At 47.7% G+C, this 21,494-nt stretch overlaps 1 protein-coding gene across 3 annotated transcripts in view; it reads left to right on the forward strand.

Annotated features, from left to right (window-relative positions):
• Nucleotides 1–1,096: 1,096 nt before the first annotated feature.
• The window catches only part of ZDHHC22 (zinc finger DHHC-type palmitoyltransferase 22), a 90,109-nt gene continuing 69,711 nt past the window's right edge, over nucleotides 1,097–21,494 (forward strand). The window contains exon 1 of one of the 3 annotated variants that reach the window (XM_069638014.1): nucleotides 1,097–1,537. In XM_069638014.1, coding sequence (XP_069494115.1) covers nucleotides 1,458–1,537 — 80 coding nt within the window. In that variant the 5' untranslated portion in view covers nucleotides 1,097–1,457. Of the gene's footprint in view, nucleotides 1,538–1,558; nucleotides 3,205–21,494 lie in introns of those variants that run through there. The other 2 variants (XM_069638015.1, XM_069638016.1) reach the window with 2 other exon arrangements.

Consider the following 21,494-nt stretch of genomic DNA (forward strand, 5'->3'; position numbering starts at 1 on the left):
TAAAGGGAGACAGATGAAAAGCCGGAGAGGAACCGGGGAAGGGAGAGGGTGTAATAAGGGAAAGGTTGTGGACAGTTTATAAAGGAAGGTCATTCCTGGGACGGTCCAGCTTAGAGGGGAAGAGACATGGAAAGGCGGGGGGGGGGGCATTGGGGGCATGTGAGAGACGATGGATGGGAATTAGCCGGATTTGAGTTATAGAAGTGTGAATGCGGGGCAGGTAGATATCAAGGGAGGTATGACGGTGAGAAGGGCGAGAAGGATGGATGGGACTTTGAGGGGATGGAGGGGAGAAGGGAGAGGGGCACGAGGGAGGCACACTCCAGGCAGGGAAATACGAAAAAGAGGGATATGATGTTAGGGATGGGGGCATAGGAAGGAAAGAGGCGTGACTGAGGGATATCGAGCTGTGAGAGGGATGCGAGGGAGGAGGGCATTAATGAAGATAACCGACCACCTGAGAAACATAGAGCCAGCTGTGGGGAGGTGAGAAAGATGGGGATGGGGAATATAGGTGTTAATTTACAGGAAGCAACAGAGAGGGGGGAGAGGAAAAGCAAATGACGGTAGGAGAGTCCCTGGCCGGGGGAGAGAGGGAGTGGGAAGAAGGACGGCGGAGAGAGGGCAGGGAATGAGTGAGGAGAGGAAAGAGACAGCACTGGCCGGAAAGTTTGAATGAGGGATGAGGGGTGGCGGAGGGCAAGAGAGAGAAAGAGACGTCTGAGGGGGTGGGAGGAAGAGGTAGATACAAGAAAGGAGGAAGCGCCGCAGAGGGGAGAAAACACTCAAAAGGGAGAGACAAAAAAATGTCAAGGTGCAAAGAGGCGAAAGGTCTGGAGAGGGAGAAAAAAGGGAGGCAGTGGGGATGTAACAGGGCGAGGTGAGAAGGTTAGGGGGGAAGAGGATGACACGTTCAGGCGGATGCAGATAATGTGGGGCGAAGAGAGCTAGTGGCAGGGAGGGAGGAGGGGCAGAGGCAGAGGCATAGAGGGTGGAGTGAGGGAAGGAGACGTGGAGGCAGAGGAGAAAGATAAGAGCGACAGAGAGACAGGGGGAGGGGAAGAGGAGTGACACGGGAGAGGGAACAGGGGCTAGCAGGAGGGACAAAATAGAGGCGGGAGAGCCAAAGGAGAAGAGAGGGTGGGGCAGAGGGGGCCCGGGGAGTCTGCCTCCTCCCCCTCATCCAATCAGCGCCTTCCCCTAGTAATTGGGGGGAGTTCTCCGGCAGTTTTGGGATTCTGTGCCCGGCTGACGCAGCGGATTGCAGGTACCCCGGCCTCTGCCTGCCCGGCTTACAGCCGCGTGAAGGACACCTCCCACAGCATTCCTCCAGGGACGGAAGCATCCTCTGCCGGAGACAGACCCGAAGCGAGGGGTGCCGCTGGGCCAGGGGTGCTGAGCATGAGCAGGGGCGCAGCACGGACAGCAGTGGGTGCTGGGCGAGCAGACTCGAGTGAATGGCATGGGGCGCTGACTGGCCAGCCCCAAGACAGGCGTGCCAAGCCAAAGCATGGGGGCTGGGCGAACAGCTCTTAAGGTGGGTATAGAGTACAAGTAGCCCCAGGAAGTAGCTCTGAGGGGCCGGTGTGGGTGCTGCAGGGGCAGCTGCAGGGCATGGGTGCCGAACGGACAGCTCCTGGGCATGGGTGCTGAAAGGACAGCTCCAGGGCATGGGTGCTGAACGGACAGGTGCAGGGCATGGGTGCTGAAAGGACAGCTCCAGGGCATGGGTGCTGAACGGACAGGTGCAGGGCATGGGTGCTGAAAGGACAGCTCCAGGGCAAAAATGCTGAACGGACAGCTCCAGGGCAGAGGCGCTGAACGGACAGCTCCAGGGTATGGGTGCTGAACGGACAGCTCCAGGGCAGAGGCGCTGAACGGACAGCTCCAGGGCATGGCTGCTGAACGGACAGCTCCAGGGCATGGGTGCTGAACGGACAGCTCCAGGGCATGGGTGCTGAACGGACAGCTCCAGGGCAGAGGCGCTGAACGGACAGCTCCAGGGCATGGCTGCTGAACGGACAGCTCCAGGGCATGGGTGCTGAACGGACAGCTCCAGGGCATGGGTGCTGAACGGACAGCTCCAGGGCATAGGTGGTGAACAGGACAGCTCCAGGGCATGGGTGTTGAACGGACAGCTCCAGGGCAGAGGTGCTAAATCCACAGCTCCTCAACAAAAGGGCTCCACAAACAGCTCCAGGGCAGAGGTGTTGAAGGGACAGCCACAAAGCATGGGGCGGTGAGCTCACAGCTCCAGAGCAGAAGTGCTGAGCGGGCAGCCCTAGGACAGAGGGTGCTAAGCTCCAGAAGACAAAGGGTGTCCAAAACCAGTTCGAAAGTCGGTTTGATGAACGAAATGCTTAAAGGCATATAGTGGGCGCTTAGCACACAACATCCCCCTCCCCCCACCCCGACCCTCACGCCACAAAAGCAGGGAGTGCTAAAAAGGCAGCTTCGGACAGAGGGTTTGAGCCCAGAAAAAGAGGTACGAGGCTAACAGCCCTGGACACTGGAGCAAGACCTGGTAGGCAGGCAAGCTAGGAAGAGGGCGTTCTACAGAGCAAGAGGTGCAGATCCCTGAAGAGGGGTTGCCCAGTAGAAACACGCAGAGTAGGGCATGCACCGTGGGCTGCCCCAGAGCAGGAGTGCTGCCCCAGAGCAGGAGCGCCGCCCAGAGCAGGAGTGCTGCGCGTGCACCACCGGGGCAGCGGGCGCTGAGCCCAGAAAGGGGCGCATTCACTGGACGCCTTGAGAGGAGGAGAAGCGGAGGGGTTGCAGTTTCAGAAGCGGGCGATAGACCCAGAGCGGGGGGTGCAGAGCAGACTCTGCTCCAGGACCGGAGGTCTGAGTGGGCATCTCCTCTGCCTAGCCCGCCTGATGCAGGGAGACAAAGCAATGGGCACTGCCAGCTCCCCGCCAACTGCCACACAGGGCCATTAAGGAACTCCTCAAAGCTGCACCTGCAAGGGGACTCCAAGGTTAGCCTCGGCATCCCTGGCTGCCAGCCGAGCGCACAGGGCTCCAAGAAGCCCCGGCACTGAAGCGCTCAAGCAGAGAACTTGCGCCCGCCGCTGCCAGAGAGTTGGCTCTGCCTGTGCAGGTGGGCTGGCACACACGCTCGGTGCCACATACCGAGAGAGGTGGCGCTAGTGCGGCCTGGTGGAGCAGGAAGGTGAGCAGGGGACTGCACATCCGTGCCCCAGGGTAATATGTCTTGCATATGTGATGACGGCATGTTCTGTGTTCTTAAGTGATGTGAGATTATCTTAAATCATGGCAGGTGTTGTTATGTCATGTGTTCGTATGTGATATTACCTGTTGCTATGTGATGTGGCACGACGTTGGGCCGGATTTACAAACATGTTTTTCGATGGGAAAGTCCCATTGAAAATGCTTTCGTTAATCAGGCCCTTTATGTTCTGCTGTGTTCTTATATGATGTGCTGTTTAGTCCCAAATCCACCAACCACACAATTGCATCCCAACACAATAGACATCCGGGAGTCTGGCCCCTCATGGATGCAACTAACCAGTGCCCACAACCACATTCCACCCCAACATAACACGACACATCACCAACTCCCACATGCAAAACTGCGCTCACAGACCCAAGTTCCTCCTGGTTCTGGACTTATCCTTTCATCCTATCCTCACTAACACTCCCAGCCCCCTCTCTTGCAGAGCCACGTGAGCGCCTGGAGACCGATGGTAGCGGTGCGCGGTATACATCAACATAGCATAACATATCAAGTAAGGTCATGTCTTATGTCATGCCACGTTATGTTTTTTTGATTTGACATTATGTTGTCATAATGTGTTAGGCCAATAAGCTTTTGTACTGCACCCATCACTACCCTAGTGGCCTTACGGTGCTGAGGCGTGTCCAAATGGTGCACATGTTGTCCCCGCCCGGGGTAACAAGACAGTGGCATACTGCGTCCCCACCAGGGGTAACTGACTGTGGCATATCGTATCACCACTCGGTGTAACCAGACTGTGGCATACTATACTGCGTCGCATCCAGGGGTAACCAGACAGTGGCATACTGCGTCCCCACCAGGGGTAACTGACTGTGGCATATTGTATCACCACTAGGTGTAACCAGACTGTGGAATACTATAGTGCGTCGCATCCAGGGGTAACCAGACTGTGGCATACGGTGTCACCGCCACTGGTAATATCACTGTGGAATGCTGCGTCCACGCCAGTGATAACCACACTGTGGCATACTGCGTCCCAGCCATTGGTAACTGACTGTGGCATGTTGTATCACCACTAGGGGTAACTAGACTGTGGCATACTGTGTCACCGCCAGTGGTAATATGACTGCGGCATACTGCGTCCCCACCAGGGGTAACTGACTGTGGCATATTGTATCACCACTAGGTGTAACCAGACTGTGGAATACTATACTGCGTCGCATCCAGGGGTAACTATGCTGTGGCACACTGTACTGCGTCGCATCCAGGGGTAACCAGACTGCGTCCCAGCCATTGGTAACTGACTGTGGCATGTTGTATCACCACTAGGGGTAACTAGACTGTGGCATACTGTGTCACCGCCAGTGGTAATATGACTGTGGCATACTGCATTGTATCCCAGCCAGGGTAACCAGACTGCGGCATACTGTGTCACCGCCAGTGGTATTTTTTTTAAAATTAAATTGGCATATTGATTAGTTATAACCTTTAACACTAAAAGGAACTAGTATTTTATATGCATACATGTTAAGAATATTTCATATAAACATTTCAAGTCGGTAATAAAATAAGTTAAAATGTTATAGAAAGTTAAAACATACAGTTCGTAAACCACATATAGATTGATCTAACATCCAAGGTAAAGCCTTGTATTGGTTAGTCTGCGTGATAAAACATATAAGGACAATCATTTCATAATTTTTTGCCAGATGTAATAAACAGTCAAATTCATGATCAGATTTCTTCCCTCGTATATGAGGGACCAAAACTGGTTCATATGCATGACATTCATATCGTGTACTAGTTTCATGTAACCTTTTTCATGCAGAGGTGTTAAAACAGTGCAGTCAGTTAGAAGGCGCGAGAGCTCTCAAGTTCTTTCCCACATAATCTACATACGCAACCTTTGGTGGGAATGTTCCCACGCTCCCCCTTTTCTAGCGCTGGGAGCTTATTCGGCCTCAGTAGGAGGATTCATCTTCTTCCTTTGGTGTTCTGTAGGTGAATAATATATGCACATGCAGGGTCAATGGGGAACGCCTGCATAGAATACATCACGTGGCTGGATTTCCCAGCTAAGTAGGTAGTCTGTGTGCTCCAGTCCCAGGCCATTGACCTTTTATTTATTGCTAAACATTTAATTGCCATGTTGTCCTCAGGCAGACACGAACACCCTATTGCTTCAAGAAACCCCTCCATCTCTTTGCGGCAAGCCTTCAAGGCTGGGTGTGTGCTCAGCCTGCCATCATGATCTAGAAGGTATGAATAGACAGAATTGGGGTTTCCTTGGCTCAGCATCAATTTGATATACAAATTGCAGGCTGCTATCATTTTTCTTGTAGATATGGAGATAAGAACCAATTCAAAACAGATAGCCTTCACTGGTAAAGATTGCAGTAGTCCCAGAGCCCTCCTCCAGTGCTTCCCCTCAAGGACCTTTAACCAACAAGTTTCCTTGGCTGAGAATACCTCAAGGCCATATAGTGCGCTTGGAATTACACAGGAGTTATATCATTTCAGTAATCCCTCTATCGAGAACCCACCAGATTTAGATATAAAAGACCTGATTGCCTTAAATGTAGTAATGGTTTTACAGGTTACAGCTTTTTGAAAGGGCCTCCTTACCCAGTTCATTCGATATTATCATTCCGCGATAGGAATAACTGGATACCTCTTCCAAGATGGTATTTTGGACAGTCCAATTTGATCTCTTTATCGTTTTTACAACTAGCTTTCATTGTCATAATTTTTGTTTTAGATATATTGATAATTAGGCCATGTTGTACGGAGTGCCTTCTTAATGTATCTAAACTGTGTTGCAGTCCTAACGCACTATGGTCAAAAATGACGATGTCGTCTGCGTGGGAGGCCCAGGCAATAGGGTGAGTCGCGATACGTCGCAGGTGATTATTACAGTTTTTAAAAGCTCCTTCAAGATCTGAAATATATAAATTAAAAAATACTGGGGCGAGTGCACAGTCTTGTTTTAGGCCGTAGTGGACAGGTATTATTTGTTCTCCAACTGTAGCTTCTTGCTGCACTCTAATCTGTACAGTATTATCAGCGTATAGACATTTTGCTAACTATATTTCAGGGTGTAAACCACCTTTCTCAATTTTTCCCAAAGAGCCTCCTATCCACTAAATAGAAAGCCTTGCTAAAATCAATGTAACATATGTAAAGTGCGTTCGTTTTAGAAAGTTAGATGCCACGAATAAAGTGCATTAAAGTCCAGATGTTTTTGACAAAGTACTATGAACTTTTTTCGAAACCCGGATAGTTGGTTACTGAAAATCCTCTTTTCATCGATCACATATTTATATGGCTCAGGAGTAGTTTGCTAAAGATTTTGGCACTAGAATCTAACATCGCCAGAATTCTATATCTGGATGGGTAGTTTCCTGGGCCCTTTTTGTATACTGGGATTAGCACTGACGTTCTCCAGGACATAGGGTTTTGACCAGTGCATACGATCTCGCAAAAGATGACATAAAGTATAAAAGCCCATACTTTTGCATTGGTCTTATAAAGTGAGTTCGGGAGGCCATCAGGCCCGGGTGCTCTAGAGGCCTTCAGGTCTCCTATAACTTCTTCAATTTCAAATCTCTGTGAATTTAAAGTATTCTTTGTCCCCCAATGGAACTTATCGATTGTTTCCCTCAATAATTTTGCACGATGATATAGGGATAATATTTATGTTTTCCACATGGCACCAGAGATCGGATTAATTTCCCTGATGCCTAACATGCCAAAGTAATGTTTTTTTATAAATGTGCCGAAATCTTTGCATTTCATTGTCCTTTAAAGCCAGATACATTCATGTCCATTGAATTGAGGCCATAGACCCTCTCTGCAACCTGTACCAATGTTTATATTGCATTTTCAAATGTTCTTTCCTGGATCGACCTAATTTCAGGATCATGTACATTTCTATGTATCCAGTGGATATTAGTTCTTAACTCTTTTTTCCTACTTGCCACTAGTTGATCATGTACATTTCTATGTATCCAGCGGATATTAGTTCTTAGCTCTTTTTTCCTACTTGCCACTAGTTGATCATGTACATTTCTATGTATCCAGCGGATATTAGTTCTTAACTCTTTTTTCCTACTTGCCACTAGTTGATCATGTACATTTCTATGTATCCAGCGGATATTAGTTCTTAACTCTTTTTTCCTACTTGCCACTAGTTGATCATGTACATTTCTATGCAGGCAATTAAAGAAAAGTCATTCTGTTTTGGAACTTTACACTTTTGTGTACAGAGTCCTATACTATTGTGTAATAATCCTCTATGCTACCAAAAATAGGATCAGAATTATTAGTTAACGCATCCAACATTTCATTGATTCTACACAATTTGTTCTCTGATTATTTTATACAGTTTCCATTATTGTTTAAGCAATAGTCACCTTCTAGTTTCTCCCTTATAGGCTTGTCATCAGTTGTCAGGGAGAATTCTAAGATAACATGGTCACTGAGTTTGTTATGAATACGCCTAAACCTATTCATTTATGTGAAACCAGAAAGTTCTGTTAATATAAAATCAATCCAATAGGATTGCAAGCCATTTGCCCAAGTATACTGCAAGTCTTTTTTTCGTCCACATTGATCATTTGATGTATTTGGCAACTCCCGACTAAGGATAACCAAGGGCTGCCATCCACAATAGTATCTTCCTCCTCTGGTCCAATGGCCCACACCTGAAATTAATTTTTTGATACAGGAATAGTCTTTTAGGACCTCTACCCACTTATCTGGGAACCAGGGCCGCTGATGGGTTGGGTCTACTACAATACAATAATAGCCTTTAGGCGGTGCATAGTGTTTATATCAAAAATTAAATATTGAAAGAACATATATTGAATATTTTATATCGAACTTTTTTTATAGTGAATGCATTTAGTAGTGGGGTAAAGGGTTCAATATTTTTAGGAAATGGTTCGGTGGGTTTTTAGGGGTCGGAAATGAGGGTTTGAGGGGGATTCCGCCCCCCAAAAAGTGCAATCACTATAAAAAAAAGTGATATAAAATATTCCATACATATTCTTTCAATATATAATTTCCCAATATAAAGACATGTAACCCCTTTAGGGTAGATACGTTTCCAGGATTCTATCAGCAAGTCAATTTGGTTTATTACCAAGTCTGTGTTACCATTTCCTGGAGGGTTGGAGACATTTTATCAGCAGGAAGGCTTACTTCCCTCCCATCAGCGGAATTTCCACCATGATAGCTAACACGTGATCTGATCGACTGGCCAGAAGAAGCTCTGAAGCTCTCAGGTGGGTAGAGACGGCAGTGATCAGACCCACAAACGGTCTACCAGATTAATTTTTCCATGCAGGCACTTGACATGTAGTGTAGCCATCTATGAATAAATGTGCCCTCAAACAGGCTTCTTGCAAAAGATGATGTCTGCAGCAAGTAACAGATGGGTACCTAGGGGGTTAGATACAAAAGAGTGATAGCCCCTGCAAGACCTGATTTTAATCAGCTGGGATGAAAGGCTCCGACCGTCAATCGACTTCATCGAAATGTTTGACTTCTGATGGATAATTGGCTCATCTCACAGACGGGATACGTCTTGTTTGTAGCGCAAGGAAGACTCTAGTAACTATTATCTCTTTTATGAAATTCTCAGATGGTTGAGTTACCGACCAAGGGGAACGGCTGGCTTTATTTATCAAAGCCTTAGGTTTCATCACTTTTACAAATTCATAGCCAAGATTTAAAAAATTGGGTACCTGTGTCATGATGAGTTCGATGATGATCGAGGACACGAAATGCAATATAGTCCAATTAGGTTCCCATAATTGTAATTGTAAGGGGTTAGTTATAACGTGCTTAATACGCAGAGGTTTCTTAGCGCGTTCCCTGGGATCGAACCCTTGATGCTCTGCGTCATCTTGCTTCCAAGACGAGCGGGTTGCCCTTGAGCTAGCCTCTCAAAAGGAGCGAGGTATTTAAACTCTTTTTAACGCGTGGGTAGTGATCTTCCTCAATGCTGGTAGTTGATGCATTAATTCTAGGACATTGGGCTGGTCCAAAAAAGAACTGGCTGAGGTGGCAAATAAGTCAGTAATCTTTATTTTGTCAGAGCTTGTGTTATTCACACTCCATCAGAATATTATTAGATTGTACCATTTTAACAGAGGGGTGCGATGGATCATTTGCTTCCTCTGATCGCTGACTTACGTTTCTTTTCTGGGGTATTAATAGTTTACTCGGTCAACTTAATTCCCTTACCTCTAATTCTAATTCCACTAGAGCAGCTTCCTTCGTCACGGTGGGCTCTTGTGTACTTAAGGGACTTGAAGAGGTTTTCTCTAGTGGTCTCATTTCCTCCTGGGATTTCAGTATTAGGCTGTTTAGTAGATGCTAACTTTAAGCCAGGGATATATCCCTGTTGTTTATTTTTCAATTTTGGGTTTTCCACTATTATAAAGTCTTTAGAGGTTTCTTGGCATATCATATTGCTAGGCAGGACAGAGGCTAGTGCCTGTGATACAATCGTGGCATTAGTGGTCCCATTGGTCCTGGCAGAAGTGTGTGGTATTCTATGTAATGTCTTATGCGTATGTTTCTTACCAGCCTGGGGGTGTTAAAGCAAAAGGAAATATCGAGGCTGAGTACCCCAAAAGGAAATACACCAAACACGGGTTTATAAAGAGTCACAGATCTTTATTCTATTACTACGTAGGTTAAAAAAAAAAGTTTTATTGAATTTTAACAAACATTACAAACCAAAAACTGCAGTAAATACAACAACTTCTCATGTATACATTGGTCAAATATGTTCACTGCTTCCCTTTACCCTCCCCCCGTTCTGAGCCTACTACTGCTGACGTTCCTTTCCTGCGTTTTATGGTGAGGTTCCGCTTTCCGTTATATCTGCAGGGTCCTGGGTTGTGCCAAATAGTTCTGCTATAAGCAGTCTCCAGGCTATCAGGGTCTCAGTTTCGCCTTCTTCCCCACTGCTGCTACCTTCTTGCCATACCATGGTTTCAGCCTCCGCCCACTTTTGCAGGTCCATCCACCATAACTCCAGCCTCGGCTTGTGGCATGTCTTCCACCCCATAGCAATGCTTCGCTTAGCAAGCGCATATGCTAAATCTTTTAATTTGCTAATATGCCTAAGTTTTTGCGGCCTAGGGAACCCCCTTAACAAGCAGGCCCACACAGAATCCACTACAAGGCCAATACCCTCTACTTCTAAGGCGCACACAACTTCTCCCCAAAAGCCTTCAATAACCGGGCATGACCAGAACATATGTACCATGCTCGCATTCTCCTCATCGCACTTGGGACAAGCCTGCCGTCCCACATTCTTAAACTTGGCCATTTCTTCGGGTGTCAGGTACGCTCTATGCGTAATGTACAATTGCATCTGTTGTAGCCTAGCATTTCTTGACACTTTCTTGTGATACCCCTGAACTTGTTCCCACATCCCATCCTGCATCGAGATACCCACTTCTTCCATTCCAGTCTTAATTGCACTAACTCCCTTCCCACTCTAGACATCACCAACTCATATATCCTAGATATCTCGTGTCCCCCTTCGGCTATATCATAGTAATATCTGGTTCTTCCTCAAGTACCAGTTCAGACCACGTTCCCTTAAGTTCCCTCACCAGTCTATGGTACGTAATATACTGGCCGGTGTGCAACCCTGTTTCTACCCCCAACTCCTCAAAATCTGTTATGGTCCCGCCCTGCCAGATATCTCCCACTGTCACTATCCCAACTGACTCCCATCGGTTTCTAATTGTCGCCCTAAATTGTACATCTCCGCCCGCCAGCGCAACCAACGGTATCAGAGGGGAGCATGGGGATGGGTTCCCCATCAGTTGGCACGCCCTGCGCCACATCTTCCAGCCTAGCACCATCATCTTGGGGGTCCCTTCTAATACAACCCGGGGCAACCACATCATCTCTCTCAAGTAAAATGGGGGACAGTCCCGTCGGAACAGCCTGATTTCGGTGGTCACCTCCTCCGAGAGCCATTTAGCCACATATTGCAGCTGGCTCGCTACATAATAGGCTTCATAATTGGGCAATTTTATACCGCCTTTTTCACAGGGGTTCTGCAGCTTCCATAGTGCTACTCGCTTTCGCGTGCCCTGCCAAATGAAGTCCAAACACATACTGGCTAGCCTGCAGAAAAACTTCTTAGGTATCCAATACAGGATGTTCCCAAAGTATTGGAGAAGCCTGGGCAGAACCACCATCTTCAGCATAGCGCTACGTCCCAACATTGCCAGGGGGAGCTTAACCCAGAACCGCATGCAGTTTTCAATTTTCATGACCGCTACTTCTGTATTGCGCCTGTGTTCTTCCTCTACAGAGTGGTAGATATCTATTCCTAAATAGCAGAATGTGTTGGCAACCCATGGAACCAGTAGCACTGGGAGGTGATCCAGGGGAATCCCTCTATACATACCCAGTGGGAACATGCTTGACTTCTGAGGGTTCCCCGCTATACCAGACATATCTGTATATCTTCACATCACCCCCAGTATGTGCTGAAGGTTCTCTTCTGGATATCGCAGATACAGTAGTATATCGTCAGCATACAATGATATCAGGTGTCGCTCATCTCCCACAGGGATGCCTATTGTGTCATACTGTTGTCTCAAATAAATAGCAAGAGGTTCTAGAGCCAATATGTAGAGCATGGGGGACCATGCGCAGCCGTGTCTGGTACCTCTGCTGAGTTTCCACTTCTCTGATATTACTGTCCCTGTCTTAACCGTAGCAAGCGGTTCTCTATATAGCAATTTGTCCCACCGTAGGTATCCCGGACCCATCCCGTAACCAGCAAGGGTCGCCAAGAGCCACGACCATTTGACTGAGTCAAAGGCCTTTATTGCATCCAGCGACACCACCGCCAGGTCATCTCCACTCGTGTTCCCATATTCAATGACTCTGTGGAGCCTTCTAAGATTGCGAGATATGTTCCTGTTTGGGACATAACCCGTCTGATCCGGGTGTTTCAATTTATCTTTGACTTTACGCAGCCTATTAGCCAGGATAGCAGTCAGAATTTTACTATCTTGATTCAACATTGACAGAGGTCTATAAGAACTACAGCTGTGTCCAGGCTTGTTAGGTTTGAGGAGCGGTATTATGATCGCTTCTCTTAATGGCTCTGGCAGTCTGCCTCGCTCGTGCGCCTCATTTAGCATGTCTAACAGCGGGGGGAGTACCTCCTCCTTGAATGCTTTATAGAACTCGCTTGGTAACCCATCAGCTCCCGGGGGCTTACTGGTCGGCAACTGCCTTACCACTTCTCCCAGCACCTCCAACATAATGGGTGCGTCCATTTCCTCTCTCTCATCTGCACTAATCTGTGGCAATCCTATGTCCTCCAGTGTTTCTTCTATTCTCTCGCGATCATCCCCCCCGTCATCACAGTACAACAACTCATAGTATTTCGCAAATTCCTGATTTACTCCTTCCTGGGTGTCTGCCTCCCCTCCATCCTCCCGTTCTATCACTCTAATCGGGGGTCTCGGAGTTTTGCTCTTGTATAGCCATGCCAAAATCCGACCTGGCTTGTCACCCCCTGCATGTTGCCTCTCTATATACTTCCTATAATTAAGGTTACTCAGTCTTTCCCAGCGCTCAGCACACGTTTGCTGCAGTCTCAGTAACAGGTCACTGTCCAGAGTGGCCTCATTCCCGCCCCTCAGTGCCTTTTCCAATTCTCTTTCAGCTTCCTGTTATTCCGCGAGGATCCCTCCCTGCAGACCCTTAGACTTCGCTATAGCCACTCCTCTAATCACAACCTTGAAGGCCTCCCACAGAGTACCCGCCGAGTCTACGCTGCCCGTGTTTGTCTCAAAATAGCTGACCATTTCCTCCCTTGTGTCTTCCCTAAAGATGGGATCTCTAAGCGCCTCTGCTCTGAGGCGCCATGTCGGTATCCTTGCTCTAGGTGGACAACATTGCCAATGGAGGAGGAGGGGCAGATGCTAAAATTAATAAATTACAAACAAAAATGGAGATTAAGCATTCCTTTGAAGAGTTATCAAACAACGTGTGTGGAGGAAACACCCCGTACTAAGCTGTACAAAAGATTAAGCAATTTTCGTGGAAATCCAACATTTATTTGCATTAAGGATCTGAGAGCGAGTTACATAAACATTATAAGGTGTGAAGAAAACACCAAATTTGAAGTACTTTTCGTTTGTATATCTTTTAATAAATTGTGAAAAATAATAAGAAATGACTGACTCACCTTGAATAATTTTTGAAAGGTTGGCGCATTTGAGCAACTTCTCTAAACCTTCTCTTTCACTGTCCAGAGTGGCCTCATTCCCGCCCCTCAGTGCCTTTTCCAATTCTCTTTCAGCTTCCTGTAATTCCGCGAGGATCACTCCCTGCAGACCCTTAGACTTCGCTATAGCAACTGCTCTAATCACAACCTTGAAGGCCTCCCACAGAGTACCCGCCGAGTCTACATTGCCCATGTTTGTCTTCCAAGTAATTATTCTAAGGTCCCCCATGGCACAACTGAATCCCTCTCCTCCTCCCACCAGCGCAGTACGATCCGACTCTTCTATGTAGGCTCGTATTTAAACTAGAACTCCCCAAAACTATATACACCACAAACATTCCCTCCTCCCTCCCACCCATCTCCCCATCCGCACCCAGCAACACCCTCCCCAACCGTTGCCCAGCTCCATCCCTGGATCTCAGGCACCCCCACATCTAGCCCTGCCTAGCAAGTCTATACTCAGGGCTCAGCAGGGTGAAGTCGCCCTAATGGCCACTTAACTACTAATTCTCAAGGGTAGGTTGCTTCCATCCCTTTGCTCCTATTTCCCATACTACTACGCATGATGTTAATGCTATTCAGCTCCAGCATGCATTTAATTCTCTATATTGTAGTCCAGCCAGCGCACAAGGTCCAAAGGCTACACAAATGTCAATCAAATCTCCCATGTTCTCATAACAAGTCCACCTTCCCACTTAATGTCCGCGACACAGACTCCTCACTTATCATGCTCCAGACGATCTCGATCAGCCTCCTGTTCCAGGCAGCCCTGCAGATCCAGCCACGACGCCGCCTCCTCCGGAGTGTCGAAGAAAAGCACCTTGCTCTTGTGCAACACCTTTAGCCTCGCCGGGTACAGAAGCACATATTTGATGCCCGCTGCACGCAGCCTCCTCTTGATGGCCACGTAACTGTACCTTTGCCTCTGCACCAGCATCGTGTAATCCGGGTACGCCGTGATGTTGGTGGATGCTCTCTCAATTGTTCCGCCCTTACAAAAATACTCCAGGATCTTCTCCCTGTCTTTGTAGTTCAGGATCCTTGCAATTATCGGCCTCAGCGGGGCCCCAGGTCGTGGTTTCCTCACCAAGGCTCAATGTGCACGCTCAACAGTAAACCCATGTGAGAGTTTGTCTGCTCCTATCTCCTGGAGAATCATGTTCACCACATAGTCCGTGGGGTCATGGCCTTCTTCCCCCTCGGGCAGGCCGACCACCCGTATGTTGTTCCTTCTCGCCCGTCCCTCCGCTTCTTCCACTCGATTTTCAAGGTTGGCGACCTGCCGTTTTAGCACGTGGACCTCCTTTGCATTGTTTGTGCTGACATCCGTGTTAACCTTCACTGCGCTTTCCAAGCCACTTGTTCTCTCCGCCAGCACTCGGACATCTTGTCGCAGCAGGGTAACTTCGATTCCCACAGCATCAATTTTGTTCTCCAGGGCTGTCCGCAGGTCCGCCATTGCTGTGCCCCATTTGGTGCTCAATTCTGTTATGGCCGCTAGGACCTGGGTCCGCTGCGTTTTCTCAAAGACCTCCATTGTGGATTGTTTAGATTTGGCTCTCAGTCCTTTCACAGACATCTCGCAATTCCCCTTCGTATCTGGTTCCCACAATGCAGTGACGTTGTGTCGTGCTCAGGTCTTCTGGGCGCTAGGGCGCTAGCCACGGGGGGATGCGTTATTTTGCGGCGCGCGACAATATGTTTCCAATGGACTGTCTTCTCCCACGTTTTCCTACTGCGCACAATTATCCACGCGCCATCAGCGTGTTGCGGGGGATCACACCGAACACAACATTACTTCACACCCTCCTTGCATTGGCCTGCCAGGTCACGTGTAGGTTTTCGCAATGTTACAGTATGTCCTTGTCAGAATGTGTCACGCGGTCACATGCCTCAGCCGCCAGTTAATATCCATTACTCTCAATTTTCCTCATCAGGAGGTACTGCGACGCTCCACTTCCCAGGTTGCCTCCAATGTTCTTATAGCCAGCAGGGTCTATCATATGTGACTGTAATCTGCTACTTTTTTGGTGCAGGACCTCCCTAGGTCGTAATGTCCAGATGTAATGTGGCAGGGGGTCTACTCGCGCTCCACGTAGCATACAGCACTATGCTCCATCCCTGTGCACCCACTAACCTGCTATTTATTGGCTCTTATGAGTGTGGTGTGCTCCGTTTTGTTTCAAGGGGTGATCTACCAGGGATCACGCTCCAGTGCGCACAGCACGTAGTGCCTGTTTCAAGGACTCCCAGCCGCGTGCCGACATCAGCTGTTTATGGAAGTGGCAGCCCACTGTTGTGCTGGGTCAGCCGCTGCTGTCCGCCTCGGGCCTCGCGCACAGCGGGCGCAGCCCCTTCATCAGGATTTCAGGATCGGGCTCGCGCACCCGACGTGCCCCTCCGGTGCAGTGCTGTCCAAGGCTGCGCCGGCAGACGAGGCACGCTGTCAGCAGCCCGGAGCAGCTGCGAATGTCTTTTCAATTATTTGTAGCCGCCGCGTGATACTGTAGCTGAATAATGGAACCGGCAACTCCATTACGGAGACGCATCCTGCGGGATCCCTTTGTTCTCTGGGGTCGCCGCCATATTAATGTTGCATTCACGGCCGCTCTCAAGGATACAAAGTATCTGTCTAGCTGCTCCTCGGTCTCTCATGTGCCGCTCGCTCGCTCATGCTCTGCCAGGTGCCTTCCGACACGTTTAGATGTGTTCTGCTGCTCGAATCATGTAAAATAAAATGCGTTTTCAGGCGGATCTGGATGCCGGATCACGGAGCACACAGGGCCCGCAGACTATTCCATGGCTGCCCAAGCCACGCCCCTTCTATTACTACGTAGTTACAAAGAAACAAAAACAGATCTGATGCAGATGGCTATCTGGCTCTCTGTGCATAACAGCAAATACCAGCCCTTTCGGTGTGAGAAGTGAGAGGTACTGGACATCTAAACAGTTGTGCATTTTATACATTTTCGATAATAATGTCCAGCCCCTCTGCAAGTTAATAATCCATGGTCTAGAGTTCGTGCCGAGTTCACTTATGGCTTGTCCGACAATATGCACATGGATCATCCTCGGCTTAAATGCAAACAAGTTACAATGGCAACAGTGTATTCTTGGATTTAGCAATAAGCCTTAGCACATGTCCTTTGCAATGCAGTTCAGCCAGTGTCCACGTTAGATATTTGCTCAAAATTGTGGTCGATGTATGTCCGCGGATCAGACTTATTGGTGTAGACAATCCTTAGTATACAAGTCAGGCATGGGCTAAGGTCTCTTTACACAACCCAAACATTTGGCCAACGGACAGTCTAAACATTAACTTCAGTACAAGGTTCAGAATGGCTCAGTTACAAGCGGGAAACACTGTCCACAATTTTAGAATACAGAGTTACATTTGAATGGGAAATCAAAATGGGTGATAGACCTAAAATGGCGGCGAAGTCGATCTAAAATCGGAACTTTGCAACGCGGTTTTCTTCGCAGAGCAACTGCGCTTAGGCCAATATATACAGGAAAGGAGGCACAATATGATATCCCGTTTAACGGGGGGGGAAGCGGATCAACCAACCTTCTTTGTTTGTCTTTGGAATATTTATGGGTGGCACACCATCATCGTATTCTATCGACTGTCTTGCTTCGTCTGATCTATGCTGTACAATTCTCAGTGGTAATTGTGAGTCCTGGCTAATTATAATAGATCGATCGCCATGAGGTCAGATGCTGAGATTTCTTTCAACACAAATTCGGTGGTCATTTTCTCAGGGGCGCATACCTTGTGTCCTAATGTACCCATTGCCTGTGCACAACATCCTCCTAACACCGAACACATGCCAGGAAGACATTGTGTACAACAACAGAAAAGCGACAGAATAATCAAAATGATCAGCAAGATCGAGAGTAGCTTCCATCCCCAAGATCGCAAGAAGTCCCAGAACCAAGCGCTAAGATCCCAGTTTCCCTCGGGAACATGCACTTCTGAACTAAGGACGTGCAGATTTTGTATTGCCCTAAAGATAGTTGCGGAGGAATCTGGCACGAAAATGCAACAAGCGGATCCCACTCATTTTCATACCCCACCACGCTCAGCCAGGATGACGTCTAATGCCATCCGGTTCTGAAGTGCCACTAACCTTATCGCTTTTTGTTCTAGAGTCATGTTATAGAGTATGTCAGTGGTCCGGTTGATGGCCCTCACCAGTACTCTCGCTAGTCTTCTGATATCTTCAGAGTTCAATATTTGGCCACAAAATGGTACAAAGGATTTAGCTACGTCCCCCAGAACTTGTGCTGAAGTATCGCCATTCTCGTTTCGCCTTGGACAAGCCTTTGAAATTTCTACACTGCTTGAAATGAATATCCCGGCTAACAGAATCCCTAAATAACAGGTTCCCTGCCAATCCCTAGGTAACCAGGGGAAAGCTACATTACCGCAAACAAAGTAGACAGGTTCGCCTAAATACAAAGGTCTGTCCTCACTAGTCAAGTTCGCAACGTTGGCGCAACCCTTGAAATCACCCATTGACTGAGTACCATTCCTCTGTATGCAGAAAGAACCTGAATTGGAGCTGTGGTTAACGGTATAAGAATGTGGCGTGGCATCCCTATTGCCTATATGATCCATCTTGAAAGAGATCAAAGATTGAAAACGACAGGACAGTCTATCAGAAGGCCTAATAGAAGCAACATTAGGCTTGCTCCTATTCGCAAAGAGTGAGCATCCCAGGGGCGTTGGAACACGTTTCTCAAAGTCATTCAAATTAGTCCCATCGAAGTTCCCCGAGATGCTATCATTCCATCGGCCAAAGAATAGTGCCTTTAAAGAAGCATAGCATGCAGTAGTCAAAGGTAAAGGATGAATATACCAACACAGCCCCTTATCCCCGTGTTGCGGTAAATGCGAGCAGACCCAACAATTAGATTTGTTAAAAATGGCATGTGTGGTATTCATGATGAGTAATAGAGTATTGTTATGGTAACTCTGTCTATGCTCTCTCTGTCTCTAGAAGATAGAGTGTGCAGATGCACGAAAGGTGTAGAAACAGTAGGTACCTTTTCAGTGGGTAACAGAATTTCAAGCGGATGTACTTCTTCCAAATACCAAAACCCTAAGGCAATTACTATTGTGAAACCAGTTAACAAGATCACAAGGCAACAATACGCTTTCGGGGCCCACGCATTCGATTGTACATTTTTACGGTCAGTCACACAGTCTCTTATCTGTTCCGTACGAGTGGGAGCGGTTGCAGGTATTGTTTCTTCAAACAAATACACTAAAGTTAGTTTGCTGGCAATCTCCAGATCAAGCGTTTTCTTAGTCCTTTCCCAAACCCTAGCCAACGGAATTCCCTTACGTGCAAAAGAACGGGCCAAAAAGACAAGCCCTTGGATGATTTTACCCTTGATGGTAGAGCCGAACAGTGCAGTAAGTCTAACTCCTCGGATGCAGATCGTACCTTGTGACTCCTGGCACTGCATGATCTGCGAACAATGTGTCGTTGCTTCCTGATGGAAGTGGTGACTTCAAAACAGGATTTGACACAGGTTTTGACAATGGTGCAAAAGGATCTGTTGGAGAGTGTGGAGAAAAAGCAACTGTTTCCCCATGCCCCACGGGCTCAGGGAGAGTCTCCGACGCACTCTCGATACTGCTTGATGCTTCGTGATCGTTGGTTGTAGCACAGGTAGGGGAATCTGTGTCTTCTGTATCGTGTGGGAAAGGGAAGGGAATCCTCTTGATGTGGGACGCGTGGATCCAGTGTTTCTGCCCTGCCACTCGCACAGCGGTGTGTGAGCAAGAGAACTTGATGTGGGCCCCGCCAACGAGGTGCGAGGCAAGATGATCTTTCAAACGATTTGACTAAGACCCAACTGCCTGGCCGTATGCTGTAGCCTGGGCCCTCGTACGTAATGGGGAGAGCTTCTCTCACCTGTTGGTAAATCAAATACAGATTTTTAGTTAACTGGCAACAGTAATCGGAAAGAAGTACATGCTCAATGTCACGCAATGATCGGGGTTTAGGGAGATTCCAAATGTTAGCTGGCCTACCCAGGACCACCTCAAATGGAGAGAGCCCAGTCTTAGTTTGAGGGGTCGTTCCCATAGACAATAACACAATCAGTAAGGCGTCCGGCCATTTCAGTTTGGTGCCAGCACACGTCTTAGCGAGCTTGCTCTTGATGATGCCATTGTGTCTTTATACCAAACCGGCACTCTGAGCGTGTCTAGCCGAATGGAACCGTTTATCGATCTGTAATCCCGCACATATCTGCAGAATTAAAGCAGCGATAAAATGTGGACCATTGTCCGACCAGATGACTCTTGGCAAACCAAACCTAGGAAAATATTCCTTTAGTATGGTCTTTGCCGTTGTCATGGCTGTGGCATCTTTAACAGGAAAGGCTTCAACCCATTTACTAAAAGCGCAGACAACCACTAGTACGTACTTGTAGTTGTTGCAACGCTCCATTTCAATAAAGTCAAAATGTATCAGCTCGAAGGGGACAGAAGGTGGACCAAAACTACCCCTAGGAGTCGATGTGCCCTTTCCCACATTATGCTGCAAACAGATCATACAACTCTGGACGAAGCGTTCAGCTACTTTGGAGATTTTATCGTTCACCCAGACATTTTGCAACATTTTGGTAACTTTTGTGCACAGATATGGGTGGGACCATGAGCCATAGCTACCATCATCGTAATGTACGCATCTGGCAACAACCATTTCCCTTCTACCTTGTCCACCCAACACCTGTCATCATCCAATTTTGCCAAACCCTCAGCCCATTGTTTAGAGTCCTCTAAAGTGGCATCAGCTTGAATATTTTTCACAGATTCAATACCCTCATCCAAAGTACAAACATTTGTGGCTTCCCTTGAAGTATACATTTCTGAAGAGAGATCAGCAGCAGTCTGTTTGGCTATCTGGTCAGCGAAAGCATTCCATTTTCCCACGTTATCTATTATCTTCTGATGTGCTGCGCATTTCATAATCGCTAACTGAGTGGGGAGTGCAAGCGCTGAGAGTAACCGTACTATCAAGAAGCCATACTGGATTTTAGTGCCATGTGAGGTCAAGAAACCTCGTTCTGCCCAAAGTCTGCCGAAGTTGTGAATCACCCGAAAAGCATACTGACTATCAGTATATATATTTACGGTAAGCCCTTCGGAAAGTTCACAAGCTCGAGTCAATGAATAATCTCTGCGGCCTGCACGGAGTTATGTGTGATTCTTTTGGTCTCCACAACCGTGCTCAATGTGGTGACTGCGTAATCAGCCATGGATGTACCATCCGTAAGTTTGAAGCAGGACCCATCACAAAACAGCTCCCCTTGTGGATTGTTCAAAGGAGTGTCTTTCAAATCGATTCTGCCTTTCGTCTGTTGCTCTGTGGTGTAGACACAGTCATTTGACTCTTAGTCACTGCAAGCAGTACCTTGCGGGAAAGGTAAAAGTTCAGCCGGATTGAGAACACAACATCTCTGAATTTTAATGTGCAGTGCAAACAAGATCAATTTGTATCTCGTTAATCGTGCGGATGTGAGATGTTGCGTTTGTGTTCTGTTTAATAGAACATCTACAGAGTGAGGTACCATCAGGGTTAAAGCATGGCTTAGGACCATTCCCTCACTCTGTTTCACGGACGCAGCAGCAGCAGCGACAGCTCTCAAACACCTTGGCAAAGCGCATGCAACAGGATCAAGGGCGGAAGAAAAGTAGCCGCACGGCCTATTCTTCCCTCCATGTTCCTGCGTTAATACAGCCAAAGCACATCCATCACGTTCATGCACATACAACACAAAGGCCTTTTCATAATTTGGTGTGCCCAAAACTGGTGCTGAACACAGTGCAGTCTTGAGCAGATCAAACGCTTGCTGGTGTTCCAAGTTCCACGGCAATGGCTAAGAAATGCCCTTCTTCGTCAAAGCCAACATTGGTTTAATCGTTAACGAGAAGTTCGGGATCCACTGCCTACAGTAAGAAGCCATTCCTATCAAGGCTCTGACTTCCTTCTG

Source organism: Ambystoma mexicanum, chromosome 14, assembly GCF_040938575.1.
Source record: "Ambystoma mexicanum isolate Mex_15411 chromosome 14, UKY_AmexF1_1, whole genome shotgun sequence".
In the NCBI taxonomy this organism is placed as follows: Eukaryota; Metazoa; Chordata; class Amphibia; order Caudata; family Ambystomatidae; genus Ambystoma; species Ambystoma mexicanum.